The sequence below is a fragment of the Macaca mulatta genome, chromosome 10, assembly GCF_049350105.2.
Source record: "Macaca mulatta isolate MMU2019108-1 chromosome 10, T2T-MMU8v2.0, whole genome shotgun sequence".
Taxonomy (NCBI): Eukaryota; Metazoa; Chordata; class Mammalia; order Primates; family Cercopithecidae; genus Macaca; species Macaca mulatta.
Genome location: NC_133415.1, coordinates 4,815,732 through 4,835,056, shown reverse-complemented (window position 1 = coordinate 4,835,056; position 19,325 = coordinate 4,815,732). Strand labels below are relative to the sequence as shown.

At 54.1% G+C, this 19,325-nt stretch overlaps 1 protein-coding gene across 28 annotated transcripts in view; it reads left to right on the top strand.

The window, feature by feature from the left end:
* The window catches only part of GRAMD4 (GRAM domain containing 4), a 153,063-nt gene that overhangs the window by 55,677 nt on the left and 78,061 nt on the right, over positions 1-19,325 (top strand). For all 28 annotated transcript variants that reach the window (XM_028827583.2, XM_077949299.1, XM_077949313.1 and 25 more), the window contains exon 3: positions 3,833-3,953. In XM_028827583.2, the coding sequence (XP_028683416.2) occupies positions 3,833-3,953 (121 nt within the window). The remainder of the gene's footprint in view (positions 1-3,832; positions 3,954-19,325) is intronic.

Genomic DNA, 19,325 nt, shown 5'->3' with positions numbered 1-19,325 from the left:
GAGGCGACATGGATGCCCGCCCTGTCTTCGTCCCTGACTTCCAAGCAGCCTTTGCTCACGTCTGCCCCAGGGAAGGGCTGGCTGTGTGGGGCTGTTTCAGGGGCTTCGTGATGAAGGCTGCTCCTGGCCCGGGAGCCCAGCAGCTGGGGGCTCTGGCCGGCTCTGCTTTCTCCACGGGTGGATGTCCTTGCCACTGCTGCCAACCGGAGTCCCCAGGTGGAGGCGGCCAAGGCCACTGGCTTCCTGGGGACCCCAGCCTGCCTTGTCACCAAGAGGAAAGGGGTCCTCTCTCTCCAGCATCACCTGAGAGGATCCCAGGAGGGATCCGTGTGGGAGAGGCAACCCCTAGTTCTGAGCAGGGTGTCCATGGGGTGCAGGCAGGAGGCGGGCTGGGTGGGCTCCGGGGGTCCCAGCTGTACAGGGGGTGTTTTCTGTCCTCAGCGTGGGGCTGGGACTTGGGGTCCTTGGTTGTTGTTTAGGCCACCTCCCTGGTTAGAAAATTCATGATAAGCACTGAGGTCTCCCAGGCCAGGCCTCCAGCATCCTGTGTGGGCCACATTACTCCTGGGCCACCCTCTGGCCAGGCTCACCCTTGGGTGCCCATGCTCTCAGCAGACAGTTGAGGGTGAACAAGCCCGCTGGCCCCAGGCACACACCTGTCCTCTGCACCTGCAGGGAGGCATTGTCAACAGAAAGAGGAAGCAAAGTATTTGGAAAATGTCTCTTGCAGGTGGGCCCTGCTGAGGGCAGGGGGAGCGTGGCGGGTTCCCTCCGTGGGGAGCGAGGCTGCAGAGGTTCCCGGCGGCTGGGTCTCATTTCAGCTCAGTGTTTATGACCTCCTGCTCCTTGCGACAGGCACGTTCCTGTCTCTGACCTTGCCTGGCAACCGCTGGGGGCAGGGTGGCTAGGTTTGACTCAAATGCAAGGAAAATGGCGAGACACTTCTGGAAGCTACGTAGATAAGAAACCTAAGGAAGGGGAGACAGAGGAGAGGAAGCGATCAGTGTGCATGTCCAAAAGCCAGCCCAAGGCAGACTCAGCGAAGGGGCAGAGGGCATGCCCAGCTGTGCAGGAGCGAGGGTGGGCGAATGGCAGGAGAAGGGGCAAAGGCAGGAGCCAGGTGCCAGCCTGGTCCTCGGTCCTCGGTCAGGGGTCCCGGAACTGCCCGAGGCACGTGGGGGCAAGTGGGTCGGGGCAAGCACGTAGCGCGTGGCCCGCAGTTTCTGTGTTTGAGATCTTTAAAAGTATTCATAATGAGCTGGGCACAATGACTCACGCCTGAAATCCCAGCACTTTGGGAGGCCAAGGCAGGTGGATCACCTGAGGCTAGGAGTTCAAGACCAGCCTGGGCAACATGGTGAAACCCCATCTCTACTAAAAATACAAAAAAAAATTAGCCAGGTATGGTGGCAGGCGCCTGTAATCCCAGCTACTTGGGAGGCTGAGGCAGGAGAATTGCTTGAATCTGGGAGGTGGAGGTTGCAGTGAGCCGAGATCACGTCACTGCACTCCAGCCTGGGCGATAGAGTGAGACTTCACCGTCTCAAAAAAAAAAAAGAGAAATCATCATAGAAAACATTCAAAACATTCCACACACTTAAACTAGAGAGCAGCGGGCTGGGAGCCCAAGTGCCCTTTGTCCCTTCATGGTTGGTACCACCCCTGGCTACTCCTGTGCTGGGGAGCCGTGTCCTCCCTGCCCCCCCCCCGGCCACTCCTGTCCTGGGTGGCCGTGTCCTCCCTGCCCCGATCCCTGGCCACTCCTGTCCTGGGTGGCCATGTTCTCCCTGCCCCGATCCCTGGCCACTCCTGTCCTGGGTGGCCGTGTCCTCCCTGCCCTGATCCCTGGCCACTCCTGTCCTGGGTGGCCATGTTCTCCCTGCCCTGATCTCTGGCCACTCCTGTCCTGGGTGGCCATGTTCTCCCTGCCCCGATCCCTGGCCACTCCTGTCCTGGGTGGCCATGTTCTCCCTGCCCCGATCCCTGGCCACTCCTGTCCTGGGTGGCCGTGTCCTCCCTGGCCCTGCCCCCGGCCACTGCATGACTCTGGAGCAGGTCCTAGGCACGTTCTCATTCTGTCTGAAACGCGCCAGGGTCTGTGTCTGAAAGATGAGGACTGGAGAGAAACAGCCCAGGGCAGTGCAGGGGGTCTGGCTGCAGGCTTTGCAGTGTGCCTCCTCCTGGCTGCGTGTGGGGGCACCCAGGCCCCTGCCCACTGAGGTGAACCTTTTCCAGGCTGCCTATGTCAGAGCCACCTTCATGGGGATGTTTAGCCCCCGGTGTCTGTCCTGGGGCCCCAGCTGGGGTCCTAGTCTGTTGGCACCTGCGTCGTGAGCTTCCAGGGTCAGCTTGGAGCCCCAGACCCATGTCCGCTGCTGCGTCAGCTGGAGCACAGGTGGGGTTGTGTGACCTCCTCGGGACTCTTTTGGAGTTTCTGTCCTGGACGGGTGCTTGTGGGATCCCAGCTCCCAGCACCTGGGCTCCGCTGGCCTCCCGGAGCAGGCGTCCCGTGTTCCTCATCTGTCAGTATTGGGATAGACCCCAAGCAGCACCCACAGGGTCCCTCCAGCGGGCAGGATAGATGGAATCACCCTGCCTCCGCTCACCCCCTGGGAAGTCTTGCCCAGCAGCCGAGTAGCTGAAAGTGTGGGAGGTCGGGCACCCAGAATAGGGCAGCCACAACCAGAGTGCCCCGCCCAGAAGCTGCTGGTTTCTTCCTGGGCTATGGCCACAGCGTGGGTGATACATGTGTAAGGAGCCGTTGCAGTGCTGCTCCGGGCGGCCCTGTCGAAGCTGCACATCCATTACCTGGCTCTGGAGGAGGAGGTCTGGGGACCCAGGTGGAGAAATCGGGTCCCTGCCCTCCTGTGGTGGGGCACTCACTCGTGTGCTGTCTCTCACCAGATCCTTGGCAGGATGCAACATGGAGGGTGACTGTGTGGCGTCCAGTGTGGGGCCCAGGCAGGCCTGGCTGTGCCAGGCGTGGTCCCTGCTTTCTGTCCCATCAGCAAGATGTGGAGCGGCTGCCTGTGCCCAGCCCCTGGGCTCCAGGCATCCGGCAGCGGTTGCCTGTAACTCGAGCCTGTCCTGGCTCGCTGGGGCTGTGAGCTGGGGTTTTTGTGGAGCAGACGGGTTGACGAGGCCCCTGTTTGTAGTTTGCTGTGGCTCGCTGGGGCTGTGAGGTGGGGTGTTCGTGGAGCAGACGGGTTGACGAGGCCCCTGTTTGTAGTTTGCTGTGGCTCGCTGGGGCTGTGAGGTGGGGTGTTCGTGGAGCAGACAGAATGACGAGGCCACTGTTTGGAGTTTGCTCACTTCGGTTCCAGCAGACCCTTCTGCCCGGGGGCCAGTCTCTCCGATCTACTCTGTGTGGCTCGTGGAGGCACCCCCCAGCCTCCACTCAGATGTGAGGGCCTGTCTCTGGCATGGCCAGCCGGACACACGGGGCCAGCACAGTTCCAGGGTTTTCTTCTGTCTGCAGCCCGAGGAGATCGGAATCACAACCATCAAGAGATGAAGCGCCACTCCTCCAGTTTCCATTTTTAAGATGTTTCTTAAAGTCAACCTTACAGGGGCTCTGAGGACATCCACGTTGTCTGAGCTATCCCTGCCCCTAGCAGAGCAGGCTGGGTGGACAGACACGGGTCTTACGCTGGGGGCTCCATCGCCCCATCTGACTGTTGCGTCGTCCCCATGTCCAGAGACTGCAGCTACTGGTCCCTTTCCCATGCCACTGCTGCCATCCTGGGGCCCCAGGCACCCCTGGGGGAACCGAGTGGTGCAGACCCAGGGTGCCACAGGTGGCCCCTCTGAGCTTTCGGTGTTTTTCTTCTAGGCTGGTCCAGGGACCCTCATCATGGCCACAGGAGTCCAGGACTTTAACCGGACAGAGTTTGATCGACTGAATGAGATCAAAGGTCACCTGGAAATTGCCTTATTGGAAAAACACTTCTTACGTGAGTACCAGAAAGCGCTTGGAGGGGATGGGACAAGCTGGGTCAGGGGTGGCTGAGATGAGGGATATTGTCTTGCCCAGGAGCTGGGTCTGATGAAGACCCATGCCGGCTCCATTGCTGGACGCGAACCCTGGGCAGCTGTGGCTCCGGCGTGGCTCTTTGGGCTGGGTGGTCCCGGCACAGCCTCTGCCCCTGCGTTTGAGCCTCCCTTGCGGCCCTGCTAAGCTGGCACTCAAGGTTGCTCCACAGGGGCTGGGGGCATGGGGGCCTTTCCCCCGTGGGGTAAAGGAGAGTCTCAGGGGAAGAGGAGTGAAATGTTCTGAGAAAATTGTAATTATTTCAGTGAACGCGTCCCTTGCGTTCCCAATGGGTAGCTCAGACTTTTTCAGAGTTTTTGGAAGGACTCTGAAATCTTCCGTTTGTTCTGGTTGGTTTGTGTGTCCAGGAGGGAGGTGGGGCAGTGGACTCTCGTGTCCCCTGGCCTTGGCCAGGCGTACCCGGCTTGCTGGGCTTTGGGCTCTGCAGCAGTAAGAATGGCAGAGATTCTCATAGGAGGGGCTCGCAGGCCTGGCCCCACTTGGTGTATCGCTCTTGAGCCTCTCTCCCCACCTGTGTCCTCCCTGTTGTCCAGATGTGGAAACTGAGGCACAGAGGATTCACTGAAGTCACCCTGCCATGAGGTGACATCTCGCTAGTAAGGGGCCACTTACCAGTAAGACAGCGCCAGGCAGATGAGTCCCAGAGTTCCTGCCAGCGACCCTGCCGCGTGTGGTTTTCACAGCTGACACTATGGTGGAATTCTTGTTATTACGCTCCTGTGTGTCCAGAGCCAGTCACTTGTGAACCACATGGAGCCCCCGTTTGTGACAGGCAGGGGCTTAGGACCCGAGTGGGTAGGTCACTCCCGTCTGGGTGTCATGCCCAGCGGGGGTCTCTTCCATGCTCTGGACCAGACAGTCGGTGCCTTTGCCAGAAGGGCTGTTGTCTGGGTGCCCCGTCCGTAGTTACCAGTGCTCTCATGTCAAGGCCGGTCCACACGGCCTTGTGGGTTCACCTGGCAACAGGCCAGAGCATGGTAGTGAGCCTGTGTGTGTGTGGCACTGGACTGTGTGTGTGCTTAGACGGCATAATGAGCTCTGTGTGCTCATGTTTGTGTGGCCATGGTTAATGGTGTGTGCATGAGTGTGTGTGTGTATGTGTATCTTTATGTACAGCGGTGGTTAACTCTGCGTATGCGTATGTATGAATAGTTAACCATGGTAGTAGTTAACCGTGTATATATAGACAGTGGTAGTTAACCCTATGTGTGCGTGCGTGTGCGTGTGTGCAGTGGTGGTTAACCCTGTGCGTGCATGCACGTGTGTGGCAGTGGTTAACCGTGTGTGTGCACATGTGCAGTGGTAGTTAACCCTGTGTGTGCCCATGTGCGGCGGTGATTAGCCCTGTGTGTGTGCGTGCGTGTGCAGCAGTAGTTAACCCTCTATGTGCGTATGCAGTGATATTTAACCCTGTGTGTGTGTGCGCGTGTGTGGCAGTGGTTAACCCTGTGTGTGTATGTGTGCGCTGTGGTAGTTAACCCTGTGTGTGCGTGTGCAGCAGTAAACCCTGTGTCTGTGTGCGCATGTGCAGCGGTGGTTAACCCTGTGTGTGTGTGCGTGTGCCTGCGTACAGTTGTGGTTAACCCTGTGTGTGTGTGTGTGTGCGCGCACATGCCCGTGTACAGTTGTGGTTAACCGTGTGTGAGTGTGTGTGCCCGTGTGCGGCAGTATTAACCGTGTGTGTGTGTGCATGCCCATGTGTGGCAGTATTAACCGTGTGTGTGCACATGTGTATGTCCATCTGTACTCTGACAGCTTTTTCAGGCCCCTGAGGACTGGACATTGGTCGTTCTGAGGACAGCTCTGGTGACACGTTGTGGCTGTGCCGTGGAGTGACTCAGTCTACCCACTAGTCTTAGGTTGCATAGAGCCAGCCTGGGCAGAGAGGGGCTGGGCCCCGTGGGCTGCTGACAGGGTTCGGTCCTCCCGATGACCATCCTGGCGACCTGCCGCCTGCAACCTCGCCGGTTTGCAGTGGTGGCTCTGCTGGAGTTGATGGAACTCTGAGAATGGAGAAGCCGGGCTCTCCCTGGGTGGTGGCAGCAGGGGACGGGCCCTTGGTTGACTGTCCAGCGGGGCCTGTGCATGGAGGGTGTGGCCCGGAGAGCATCGCTCGGCAGACCCTAGTTAAGTCGTCAACCCCCAGAGGCTGCCTTGTCCGCTGAACCTGGCGAACTGCCTTTCTGTGAGTCAAAGGGGTTGAATATTGATGGTTTTTCAGTCACGGGGCAGGGGGTCGACGTTTCACTTTCAGGGAGCAGGTGCTCTTGGCGCAGGGGAAGGATCTGTGAGCATCAACAGGGACCCTCTGCTGGGGCCCAGGAAGCTTCAGGAGAAGGGGCGAGCTGGCATGTGGGGTGGAGGGATGGAGGGACGCCTGTCCATGCACATTCACTTTGAGGCTTTGTTGATACAAAGTTGCAAAATGGAGACAGCAGAGCCCACAGGGCTGCCTCTCTGGGGACAAGCAGATCCCGGAGGAAATGAGGCCACTTGGTCATGAACAGAGCTGCTGGCGTCCATGGACCAGCACTTGTGACTGTGTCCTCAGCATTTGCCAGAGGAGCATCTCCTTTTACCCCTTGGTAGCTCATGAAGTAAAAGTGTTGGGTTCAACTCTGACAGCCTGTAGGGTGGTGAGCACAGGGATTCTTTTTTAATGACGGAAAATTTCAAATGTATCCAGAAACGGAGCAGAGTGTCACGGGCCTCCCTGGTTGAAACCCACCATTAGCCGCAACAAGATTCCAGACCAGGCAGCTTCCCTGACACGCCCTCTCCCTGCCCCCTACCCCCTACGCGCTCCCCGTCCCCGCCCCGCCCCCCCCCCCCCCCCCCCCCCCGCTGATGTTTTGGAGCAAATCCCAGCCAGCATCCTCTCATTTCAGCTGTAAATATTTCAGTGGGTAGCTCAATGTGTTTTAAAAACAAAAGCCACAAGTCTAATATCACAACTGAAAAAAGCAAACAGCTTTTCGTTAATACCATCAGCTGTCCAACTTAGGTTCAAATTTCCCTGATAGGGAATGAGCCATTGCACTCCAGCCTGGATGACAGAGTGAGACCCCATCTCTTAATATTTTTATTTTATTGTATTTTATTAATTTATTTAGAGATGGAGTCTCACTGTCACTCAGTCCGGAGTGCAGTGGTGTGTGATCTTGGCTCACTGTAACCTCTGCCTGCCGGGTTCAAGTGATTCTCTGGCCTCAGCCTCCTGAATAGCTGGGATTACAGGCACCCGCCACCATGCCTGGGTAATTTTTGTATTTTTAATGGAGACGGGGTTTCACCATGTTGGCCGGACTGGTCTCGAACTGTTGACCTCAGGTGATCCACCTGCCTCGGCCTTCCAAAGTGTCAGAATTACAGGCGTGAGCCACTGCATCCGACCCCATCTCTAAATAAATAAATAAATAAATAAATGAAGGAAGGAAGGAAGGAAGGAAATAAATTTCCCTGAGGAGGTCTCAGGTTGCTTTGCAGCTCTCTCTGAATGAAGAGTCAGATGAGGTTGGTGTGTTGTGCTTGGCGGTGTCTCTCTCCAGTCTTGACCCTGCAGGTTCTTGCATCACACTTTTTGTCCTTGGTAGACCAGGTCACCTGCTGGACAGTCTCTGCTGTGGACTCTGCTGAAGGTGGCCTAACATGGTCCATACCCTGTGCTTCCCGGTCGCGACAGGGTTGGGTGACCCTCGGGGGACGATCCCTCTGTTGGTGGTGCTGTGTGCTTCCATGAGGCAGTCTCTGTTCAATGTCACAGCTTTGATGATTATTGCTTGGAGCCATCATTTCATTAGAGGTTGCAGAATGGTCATTTTCTACTTCCGCCATTCCCTTTCCATTTGTTAGCTGACACATTTCTGAAAACAAACTTCCCTTTGTCCGCCGTTTGGCTCCACCGAGGAGTAGTTCATAGACGAGGGGCAGAGTGCATGGTTGGAGTCCCCCCTCGTTTTCCAGTTTTCAGAATAATAAGTTGCATTCTCTTCTGAGAACAGCCACCAGTGAGGGTGTTGGGCTCTCCTGGGGTTTTTGGTGTTCTCATGGGACAGTGAATGTAAACATATTTGGCGTGTTTTGATAATTCTGGTTCGTATCTGATTAACGCTCAAATGGTTCTGCCTCTGGGCCTCTTTCAGTTGGCTTCTGAGAGTCCTTTTGACACAACCCAGTTGTCTCTGAGAGATTCCTTGCTTTTTGGTGTGACCAGATATCCCAGGCTCATCACCAGTCCTGGAATTGACCATTTCTGAAATAAAGCCCTGGTTCCTTTTGGTGGAAGCGGACATTGACACACTCCATGGGGATCCTGGGGCATTGATGGCCGCTGGTGACCTGTTGTGTCTGGACCTTCTCAGTGGACAGGGCATGGGCCTCAGGAGTTCATACAGATAATTCTATGGGAATTCACATCCAGGACTCCTAAAGTGCCTGTTTAACCTCATCGGACTTTTATTGTATCTTTCTTTTGCTGAAATCTTGGTTCTCAGTGAATATCATCAGCATTACTCATTTGTTTGATCCCTTGATAATACACACAATCTCAAAATAAAATATCACAGAATTACTCAATGCGGTCTGTATTTGTTTCTAGTTCTTTTGTCCTTAGGACATGTTCCACTAGAAGGGTACAGGTTGTGGTGTTCGACAGTCATTGGCAAGACTTTTTCCTTCCTTTGTGGCTGTGTTATCAAGTCAGTACAGAGTTGGGTGCATTTGTGTCTTTTCACCTTAGATTTCTAGAGATGGCTTTTTTTTTCTTTTAAATTTTGACATGATTTCAGACTTACAGGAAAGTTACAAAAATAATACAAAGAATTCTTGTATATTTTTCATCTAGTTATTCCCCAAAGGTTAATATTTTACCACATTTGTCTGTCTGCCTCTCTTATCTATCTATCCATCCATCCATCTATTTATCCATTCATAGATCCATCCATCCATCCATCCATTTATCCATCCATCCATCCATCCATGCATCCATGTATCCATCCATCCATCCATCCATCCACGCATCCATGTATCCATCCATCCATCCATCCATCCATCCATCCATCCACGCATCCATGTATCCATCCATCCATCCATCCATCCATCCATCCATCCATCCGTCTATCCTTCTATCCATCCATCCATCCATCCATTTATCCATTTATCCATCCATTTATCCATCCATTCATCCATTTATCCATCCATGGATCCATCTATCCATCCATCCATCCATGCATCCATCCATCCATCCATGCATCCATCCATGCATCCATGCATCCATCCATCCGTCCATCCGTCCATCCATCCATCCATCCATCCATCCATCCGTCCATCCATCCATCCATCCATCCATCCATCCATCCATCCATCCGTCCATCTGTCCATCTATCCATCCATCCATTTATACATTTATCCATCCATTTATCCATCTATCCATCCATCCATCCATCCATCCATCCATCCATCCATCCATCCGTCTATCCATCCATTTATCCATTCATGGATCCATCTATCCATCCATCCATCCATCCATCCATCCATCCATCCATCTATCCATCCATCCATCCATCCATCCATCCATCCATCTATGCATCCATGCATCCATCCGTCTATCCGTCCATCCGTCCATCTGTCCATCCGTCCATCCGTCCATCCGTCCATCCATCCATCCATCCATCCATCCATCCATCCATCCGTCTATCCATCTGTCCATCCATCCGTTTATCCATTTATCCATCCATTTATCCATCCATTTATCCATCCATCCATCCATTTATCCATCCATGTATTCTTTTTTTCTGAGCTGCTTGGTGGTCGGTTGCAGACACAATACCCCTGAGTGCTAAAAACTTTTGTTGTGTTTCCAAAAAGCAAGGATATTCTCTTATCTAACTACAGGACAGTTATCAAAATCATGAAATTAACACTGATACAATGCTATTATCTGGTCTGAGATCTTATTCCTACCTCACTATTGTCTAGTAACGTCCTTTGTAGCAAAAGACAGTTCTGAGTTGCGATAGTTTCATACTTCTTTTGTCTCCTTTCACCTGGAGCAGTTCCTTCTTTGTTTCCTGATATTGACGTTTTTGAAGAGCACAGGTCAGTTATTTTGCAGACTGTCCTCAATTTGGGTTGGCCCTGTTTCCTCATGAAGAGACTCAGGTCATGCGATTGTGTCCGGGTGCCACAGACATGATGGTGTGTCCTTATGTCACATCGGCGGGTACATGATGCCATTTTGTCCCATGATGCATGATGTAGAGAATTCTTTTTTAAATTAAATTTATTCGTACAGCTATCTAAAATCGTTTCCATGGTTCCAAAGTCAAGGTATATTCAGAGAAGTCGAGTTTCTCTTCTTGCACCCCACCCCCATTTCCTTTCTTCCCCTGTAGATAACCAGTTTCCTTCTAATTTTACACTGCATTCTTCCAACTGAAATTTTTATAAGCATGAGCATCTATATTGATTCTTACCTTCCTGCTTAGATAAATGTTAGGGTGCTCACACTTTCTACACACTCACATTATATCCTGTAGGTCACTCCAAAATGGTACACAGAGATAATCCCTGTTCCAGGTTACACCTGCCCCTGTTCCGTGTTACAACTGTCCCTGTTCCATGTTACATCTGTCTCTGTTCTGGACCTGCCCCTGTTCCAGGTTACACCTGTTCCTGTTCCAGGTTACACCTGCCCCTGTTCCGTGTTACACCTGTCCCTGTTCTGTGTTACACCTGCCCCTGTTCCGTGTTACACCTGTCCCTGTTCTGTGTTACACCTGCCCCTGTTCCATGTTGCACCTGTCCCTGTTCCATGTTACACCTACCCCTGTCCCCAGTTACACCTGTCCCTGTCCCCAGTCACACCTGTCCCTGTTCCATGTTACACCCATCCCTTTTCTGGGTTACACCTGTCCCATGTTACACCTGTCCCTATCCCGGGTTACACCTGTCCTGGTTCTGGGTTACACCTGTCCCTGTCCTGGGTTACACTTGTCCCTGTCCTGGGTTACACGCATCCCTTTTCTGGGTTACACCTGTCCCATGTTACACCTGTCCCTGTCTCGGGTTACACCTGTCCCTGCTCTGGGTTACACCTGTCCCTGCTCTGTGTTCTACCTGTCCCTGTTCCAGGTTATACCTGTCCCTGTTCCGGGTTACATTTATGTCCACAGTGTGACTGTAGCGTGGCTTCATCCACTTGTCTACTTGTTCCCTTTTTTTTTTTTTCTCCACTTTTATTTTTGAGACAGGGTCTCATTCTGTCACTCAGGCTGGAGTGCAGTAGCACGATCCTGGCTCACTGCAGCCTCATCCTCCCAGACTCAAGCAGTCCTCCCACCTCAGCCTCCTGAGTAGCAAGGACTATAGGCACATGCCACCGCACCTGGCTTTTGTGTGTATGTGTGTGGAGACGGGGCTTCACCATGTTGCCCAGGCTGATCTTGAACTCCTGGACTCAAGCCATCCATCCGCCTCAGCCTCTCGAAGTTTATTACAGGTGTGAGCCACTGTTCCTGGCCTGTTGATGGACAGCTGTACTGTCTCCAGGAGTACAGGATGTTAGTAGTTACAGGTAGTTCTTAGCAGGCTGTCTGCACCTGGAGGATATGGAATGAGCTTGTTTTTATACCCCAAGCATGATGTCTTGGGTATAGTGGGAGCTTGGTGAATGGAGGGATTAATTGCAGATTAGTTGGAGTTTGCCCAGCAGAACCTATGCCCTGTCCCATTCTCACACCCATCTTAGTCCCCAGAAGGATATAGAATGTGAGAAAGGACATTATGTAATCTGGAGACCCACAGGCGTATTCTGGTTGTCACTAAGCCAACATCTGTGTGCTGCTGTGGCCATCCCTGCCTCTCCTGACCTGCAGGAGGGAGTGCTGGCGTGGAGAGCTGGAGTCAGGACCCAATTCTAATCCTTGACTCAGGCACTGGTTAGCAGGTGACTGTGGACATTTACCCATTTGGGGCCTCAGCTCCCCCACCTGTAAAACAGCTAAGTGGTCAGTGTTAAAATTCCACTCCATTATCTATAGTACCTTCTCTCAGAAAGCAGAGTATTATTCTTCACAGAGGAGGGGAAATGGCCCAAGTATGCCGCAGCCTTCTCTGATGATTAAATCCTGAAGAGTACATTTTCCTTCAAGAAAGTGACACAGGATGAAGACTGTGAAGTTGAAATGGATTTTGGCTCGTGGCTGAAGGCAGGAGCCTAAATTTGTTAAAGAAGCACATAAATAAATTAAAAGCATCATGCATTTTTATGTAGCCCCAAATGCATTTCGGTTGCTAGTGCTTTTTGAGCGCGGTTGCCGTGCACGCGTGTGCATCTGTTGGTCACTTGTCACCTGCCGCGCGCAGGCTCTGGGAGGTGAGATTCCCCAGGGTTGTAAGGTGCACACACAGCCTCTACGCAAGGGCAATGTGATGCAGAATTTGGATTTTGGAGGGGAAGTGCTTCTGAGGACCCTTGGGGCCAGGGAGCTTCTCTTCCTGGGGGCTTCTCGGTTGCTAGGCTGTGTAGGGGAGCCCTTGTGACTGCCTTTCTTCTTCCTGTGTCGCTGGGGAGGGCTGCAGATGCCTCCCGGCTGAGCTGGAGGGTGCTTCCCTAGGCTACCACGCCCCATCTCTGGGCATGGGTACCCTCATAGCACCAGACACGGGTGGATTCCCGGCAGATGCACTCAGATGGGCAGTGGCAGTGGTTCCCCAAGAGTGTGACTTGGAGAGAAGGTGCCTTTTCCTCCTGAGCCCCTGGTGCTCCTGGAAGCTCCCTTTCCTGCTGTCACATACAGGGATCAGAGTGGCCGGCCCTTAGGCCATGGGAGGTCTTCTCGAAGAAGCTGGCAGGAGGGGCCAGCCATCTGCCTCCTGAGGCCTGCAGGGCTTCCTCTGAATGCACAGCTTTAATGGAGGGGTCCTGGAGGGGAAGGGAAGTTTCTAGGTGGCTGTCCTGGGTGATTCAGAGGGAGGAAAACCTTCCTTACCATTGAAGTCTTCTGGAAGCAGAGGGGTCTGGGGAGCTGCCAGCTGCCTGCTGGTGAGGGTGTCCTTTTGAGACCAGATGGAGACAGGTTTAGGCGTGGGGTTGACTCAAAATCTCTGGACTTGCCCCTTCGGACCTGGGCCTGTGGGTGTGGTTCTTGACTCAGGCCTTTTAAACTCCGCTTTTACAGTTTCTCCAGTGGTGAAAAGATAAACTCTGAAGACATACCTGAGACTGGGCACTTTACAAACAAAAGAGGTTTAATGGACTTACAGTTCCACATGGCTGGGGAGGCCTCGCAATCATGGAGGAAGGCAAGGAGGAGCAAGTCACATCTTACATGGATGGCAGCAGGCAAAGAGCGAGCTTGTGCGGGGAAACGCCTCCTTATAAAACCATCAGATCTCATGAGACTCCTTCACGATCACAAGAACAGCACAGGAGAGACCTGCCCCCGTGTTTTAATTACCTCCCACCGGGTCCTTCCCACAACACGTGGGAATTCAAGATGAGATTTGGGTGGGGACACAGTCAAACCATATCAGACTTCCAGGGCCAGACACTGGGTTGGTCTGGTTCTGCCCTAGAGTGACGTGTTTAATAAGTGATGACTGTGAGCGGCTGACCCAGACCTACAGAAGGGAGCAGACAGGCAGAAGATAAAGACAGGTGGCTCTGAGACAGTGGCGTGTCTGTATTACACGGAATTTCCCTAGGAAAAAACGAAGTTGGCCCCCAATCCATGTTTCTCCATCACCTGCATTGCCCCATGAACACCCGCCTGCTCTTTAATTACACATTGTGGATGTTCGGCCCTGGGATCCTTCATTGCCCAGGACAGATCTTTGAGTACGGGGTGAGCTGACCTCGCCACACTGAGTTCCTGGCCCCGTCCCTGGAGCTCACACCTCAGAGGAGAAACCCCTGATCCTGCCAGCGGGGGGCGTCCTCCCTGCTGCCCCCAGGGGCTGGGGTGAAGTCAGAGAGGGACCCTGAACACGCCTGCCTGTGTGTTTTGCAATGGCTGCAGGTCCTGGGTCCGGCATCGTCATCCGACAGGTGTTTTGGATGATGCCTGTGTTGAATTCCATGGGAAGTGTTAATTCAGGAACCACTGCCCACCTCTGTGACCTCTCTAGTCAACTGCATCCTGCCCCGATGAACACATCCCAGCTCCCTGGCCTCACAGCCAAGGTCCTGTGTGCAGTGGGTGAGACAATCCCCAGGCCAGCAAGCCTTCCCGTCCTCTGCACCTCATCTGTAGATGAGGCTGCATGGCAGAGACAAGCTCTCTCGTGGCACATGGAGTGTGCTGGTGCAGCACCTGGTGTGTCCTAGTGTCCCAGCTCTGTAAGGAGACCCTTATTTGTCACATTCATCTACCAACTGGACTCATGTGGGAGGGAGTAAAGGTAGCTGCTGCCTTATCTGTGACTTCCAAGGGCTTGGGCCCAGAGCCTGGCAGCTATTGGATGCTCAGCGCACGTCTGCGTGTATGTATATATGGATGGATGGATGGCTGGCTGTGGGTGAGTGGATAGGTAGATGGGTAGACAGATGAGTGGATGGGTGGATGGATGCATTGCTGGATAGATGGATGGGTGGATGGATGAATGGATGGATGGATGAGTGGACATGTAGATGGATGGATGGGTGAGTAGATGGATGGATGGATCAGTGAGTAGGCAAACAAATAGGTAGATTAGGTAAATGGGTGGGTAAATCATGGATGGATGGATGGGTGGATGAACAGACAAGTGAGTGGATGGATGGATGAATGGGTGAGTGGATGGATAGATGGGTGGGTGAATGGGAAATGGGATGGGTAGATGGATTGGTGAGTGGATGGATGGATGGATGGATGTGTGAGTGGATGGATGGATGGGTGAGTAGATGGATGGATGGGTGAGTGGATGGATGGATGAATGGATGGATGGGTGAGTAGATAGATATATGGGTGGGTGAATGGGAGAAGGGATGGTTAGATGGGTGGGTGAGTGGATGCGTGGATGGATGGACATGGGGGTGGATGGATGGGTGATTGGATAGATGGATGCATCAATGAGAAGGCAAACAAATGGGTAGATTAGGTAATGGGTGGGTAAATGATGGATGAATGGATGGATGGGTGAATGAGCAGACGGGTGAGTAGATGGATGCATGGATGGATGGATGGATAGGTAGATAAATTAACTAATAACGCTGTTTCCTCCACTAGGCATGCCCTTTTGCACATACTTTAAGGCCTCACTGGCCACCTCCCAGAGCTCCGGATGTACCTCCTTCCTCTCATTCTGTCTGGTGTTTGGTCCCAGGCACGGTTTTATCTGTGCCACCTTTGCTTCCTAGTGCCTTGGGGCCTAGAGTCACCAGCTGGAAGTGGAGTTGGGGAGTGTCCCTGATTGCCCCTAGCCCACACTCAGCAGGGAGCAGGTGCTTGGCAGAGAGCCTGTTGCTGTGGGAAGGGACTGGGGGCCCGGAGGGCTTGGCTGCTGGGTGCCAAGTGCTTGGTTGGAAAGGGAGGTTGCGGGGGCGAGGGACGGCACGTGCTGTCAAGCACACGCCTCTCCTGGCTCCGTGCTGGGCCGGAGCCCCACAGTCCAGCCCACGGGCTGTCAGATGCCACGTGCCTCTCACAGGGAGAGGTAGGCATCGGTTTCTGAAAACCAGCTGCTCTGGGTGGAAACCCTGGCTGGGATCCTAGTTCTTCTTATTTGGCATGGTAAAAATGTCAGTACATTATTTGTCCACCTTAGATCCTGCACTGGTGTCCTGAAATGGACCTAAAACGGCGGTCGGCCAGCTATGCGCGCAGCAGCCTACGACATTAGGGTGTGATGTGCTTGGAAGGTTGCTTCTTCCTAGTTACCGACCGAGACGGTGTTGACAGTTGATTGTTCAGTAAACATTACCGCCGCACATAGCGGTAAATGACACCGCAATAAATAAATGTTAGGGAGAAAATGCAGGCAAAACTTGACCATGAAAGCAAGGCATTTCTTGGAATTTTTTGTCTTCCCCGAGCAGGTAGGGCCATGGGAGGAAGGGGTTAAAGCGGCTGCCTCTGTGTGGCGACTGTAGCTGGCGCTGTACTCTGGGCTCTGCAGTGTAACTTGCAGCTGGGTAATTCGATGGAGGGAATGCCTGTCTTCTAGAAAGGTCCTGTGGTGATAGCGGGAGGGCTGAATTGGGCTGGGAGAGTTCACGTGAGAGTCCAGGGGAGGTGGCCAGGTGGGACCTCTGGGGGTGCGGGCCTCTAGGGGTGCGGGCCTCTGGGGGTGCAGGCCTCTGCCTGGCCAGGAGCAGCTTTTTGGGTGGATCCTGAGTTCGCGCCCCTGGTCTGGTGGGAAGGAGTTTTATTTAAAGATTATCACTTGATTTTTATTTTTGGGTGAGGCAGGGCCTGTTGAATCAGTCGTGTGCCAAGAGGACTCCTGCCTGAGAGATCTACTTTTGCAGGTTTAAAAATAGCCGCAGAGCTGCTTTCCTTCCTTCCAGTAACTTCCCTGTGGGCTGGGCGTCGAGGCTGGGTGGAGGCCGGGCCTCGGCCTCACCGTCTGGGCCTGCGTAGGCCTGAGCCGACGCATCTCCTTTGCCTCCCCTCAAATCAGGGTGGCCGTTCACTCATCAGAGAACGTGCTGGGGGCTGCCCTGGAGTGACCGGTGAGGTGGTCATCCCTGCCCTTCTCCTTCCAGACGCTGGGGAGGTGTGAAGGCTGGAGTGGGTGGGTACACAACCAGCCTGGCTGTCCCGGGGCTTCCTTTAGCCTCTGTGGGGCGATTTGTATGTGCGATGTGTCGCCACACCAGGCTCTTGTCCTGTCCCGGGGGCTCCTGGTCTGTGGCTGATCTGCTTCATTCCTTGGAGAGTGGTGGCTGGTGCTATCTGGAGTGGGTGGGGCTGCCTGCAGGACCAGAGCCACTCTTCCTCGTGAGCATCCCTAAACCTTGTGCTAGAGCTTGACCCCCGACTGCAAGACGCCTGTGGGTCTGAGGGTCCCTCTGGGCACACAGAGTGTCCCCTGGGCCTCCTTCCATCTTCCCCTCCACCCCGACATATTTTGCTGCCCCATGACTCTTGTGATAGGTTGGAGTGGGGGCAGGCCCTGGCCCATTGGGTAGCCATGCTGGTTTCCCCATGGCCATGCACCTGGGCTGCCTCGCTTTCTTTCCTGACAGTGAGACGGCCGACGTGCCTTCCTGGGCACTGGGAGAGCAGACCCCTGGATGAGAACTCACGAGGCAGGCACAGATTTCTCGTTTCAGGTGCTCCCTTGGCACTTAGGTTCTCGGGGTTCGACTCACTCCTTGGCCAGGCATTTTGGGCCCCTGGCCTCCCACTGGGTTCCTTGCCATTCGGTGGCTGCTGTCACCAGGTCTGCTGTGCACTCAGCCCATTTCAGCCGGCACTCGACCCTGGAAGAGGCACAGCTCACTGGGCTGGAAACAGTGCCACGGGATCCGCACAAGCCATGGCCTCTGATGTGGTGGCTCCTCTGCTCCTGCAGGGCCATGACTTTCTGGTCTGATGTCGCAGGCCGCGGCTCCCACCCCTGGGTCTCCACCTGGGACTTGGCCCTGGCAGGTGTGATATCACGCGCATCCTGGTGCACCCGGGCAGCCTCCCATCCCTGTGCGGCGTGTATGGCTGCCGCCTGGATGCTCACACACGTCTTGCACGTGTCTGTGCCCGAGACAGGTGCAGGGAGTCTCGGGAGAGAAGGTGCCCGGTGCTGCCATTAGGATGCGCTGTGGCAGGTCATGCATTTCTGGGCCGCGTGGGTGACTCTGGAACATCCCCTCCATCTGTGCTGTTCACTGTGGAGCTTTAGAGAGGCTCAGTGTACAGTTTTCTGGTGGGGCCGCCTCGGTGGCGGCGCCAGGGAATCCTGCTTCAGGTGCCTTTGGGGGCACAGCTGGAAGTGGGGAGGAGAGAGACAGAGCTGGGGCCACCGGGGACCCCATACTCCTGGAGGGCTCCTGGACCCACCAAAGGAGGGCTTCCAGTGGTTTTAAGACCCAAGGACTGCCAGAGGCAGGAAAGTCCACGCCGGGCCGGGTGGAAGGATGAGGACTCGCCCAGCCTGCCTAGGCACTTGGTTCCTTTGCCTGACACGATCATCTCAAGGGAGAGGATGGTTGGCACAATCATGGCCCCACAGAGTGGCCATGTCCCCCTGCCTGTGAATATGGCCTCCCCTGGCAGAAGGGACTTTGTAGATGTGGATGAGTCGCAGACCTTTGGCGGAGATGGTTCTGGATTATTGAGTCACAGGCCTTTGGTGGAGATGGTTCTGGACTATTGAGTCTCAGACCTTTGGCGGAGATGATTCTGGACTATTGAGTCTCAGACCTTTGGCGGAGATGGTTCTGGACTATTGCGTCTCAGACCTTTGGCGGAGATGGTCCTGGACTATTGAGTCTCAGACCTTTGGTGGAGATGGTTCTGGACTATTGAGCCGCAGACCTTTGGCGGAGATGGTTCTGGACTATTGAGTCTCAGACCTTTGGCGGAGATGATTCTGGACTATTGAGCCGCAGACCTTTGGTGGAGATGGTTCTGGACTATTGAGCCGCAGACCTTTGGCGGAGATGGTCCTGGACTATTGAGTCTCAGAACTTTGGTGGAGATGATTCTGGACTATTGAGCCGCAGACCTTTGGCGGAGATGGTTCTGGACTATTGAGTCTCAGACCTTTGGCGGAGATGGTTCTGGACTATTGCGTCTCAGACCTTTGGCGGAGATGGTTCTGGATTAGTGAGTCGCAGGCCTTTGGCGGAGATGGTTCTGGACTATTGAGTCTCAGACCTTTGGTGGAGATGGTTCTGGACTATTGAGTCTCAGACCTTTGGCAGAGATGGTTCTGGACTATTGAGTCTCAGACCTTTGGCGGAGATGGTTCTGGACTATTGAGTCGCAGGCCTTTGGCGGAGATGGTTCTGGACTATTGAGTCGCAGGCCTTTGGCGGAGATGGTTCTGGACCTTTGAGTCTCAGACCTTTGGCAGAGATGGTTCTGGACTATTGAGTCTCAGACCTTTGGCAGAGATGGTTCTGGACTATTGAGTCGCAGGCCTTTGGCGGAGATGGTTCTGGATTAGTGAGTCGCAGGCCTTTGGCGGAGATGGCTCTGGATTATTGAGTCTCAGACCTTTGGCGGAGATGGCTCTGGACTATTGAGTCCCAGACCTTTGGCAGAGATGGTTCTGGACTATTGAGTCTCAGACCTTTGGCGGAGATGGTTCTGGATTATTGAGTCTCAGACCTTTGGCGGAGATGGTTCTG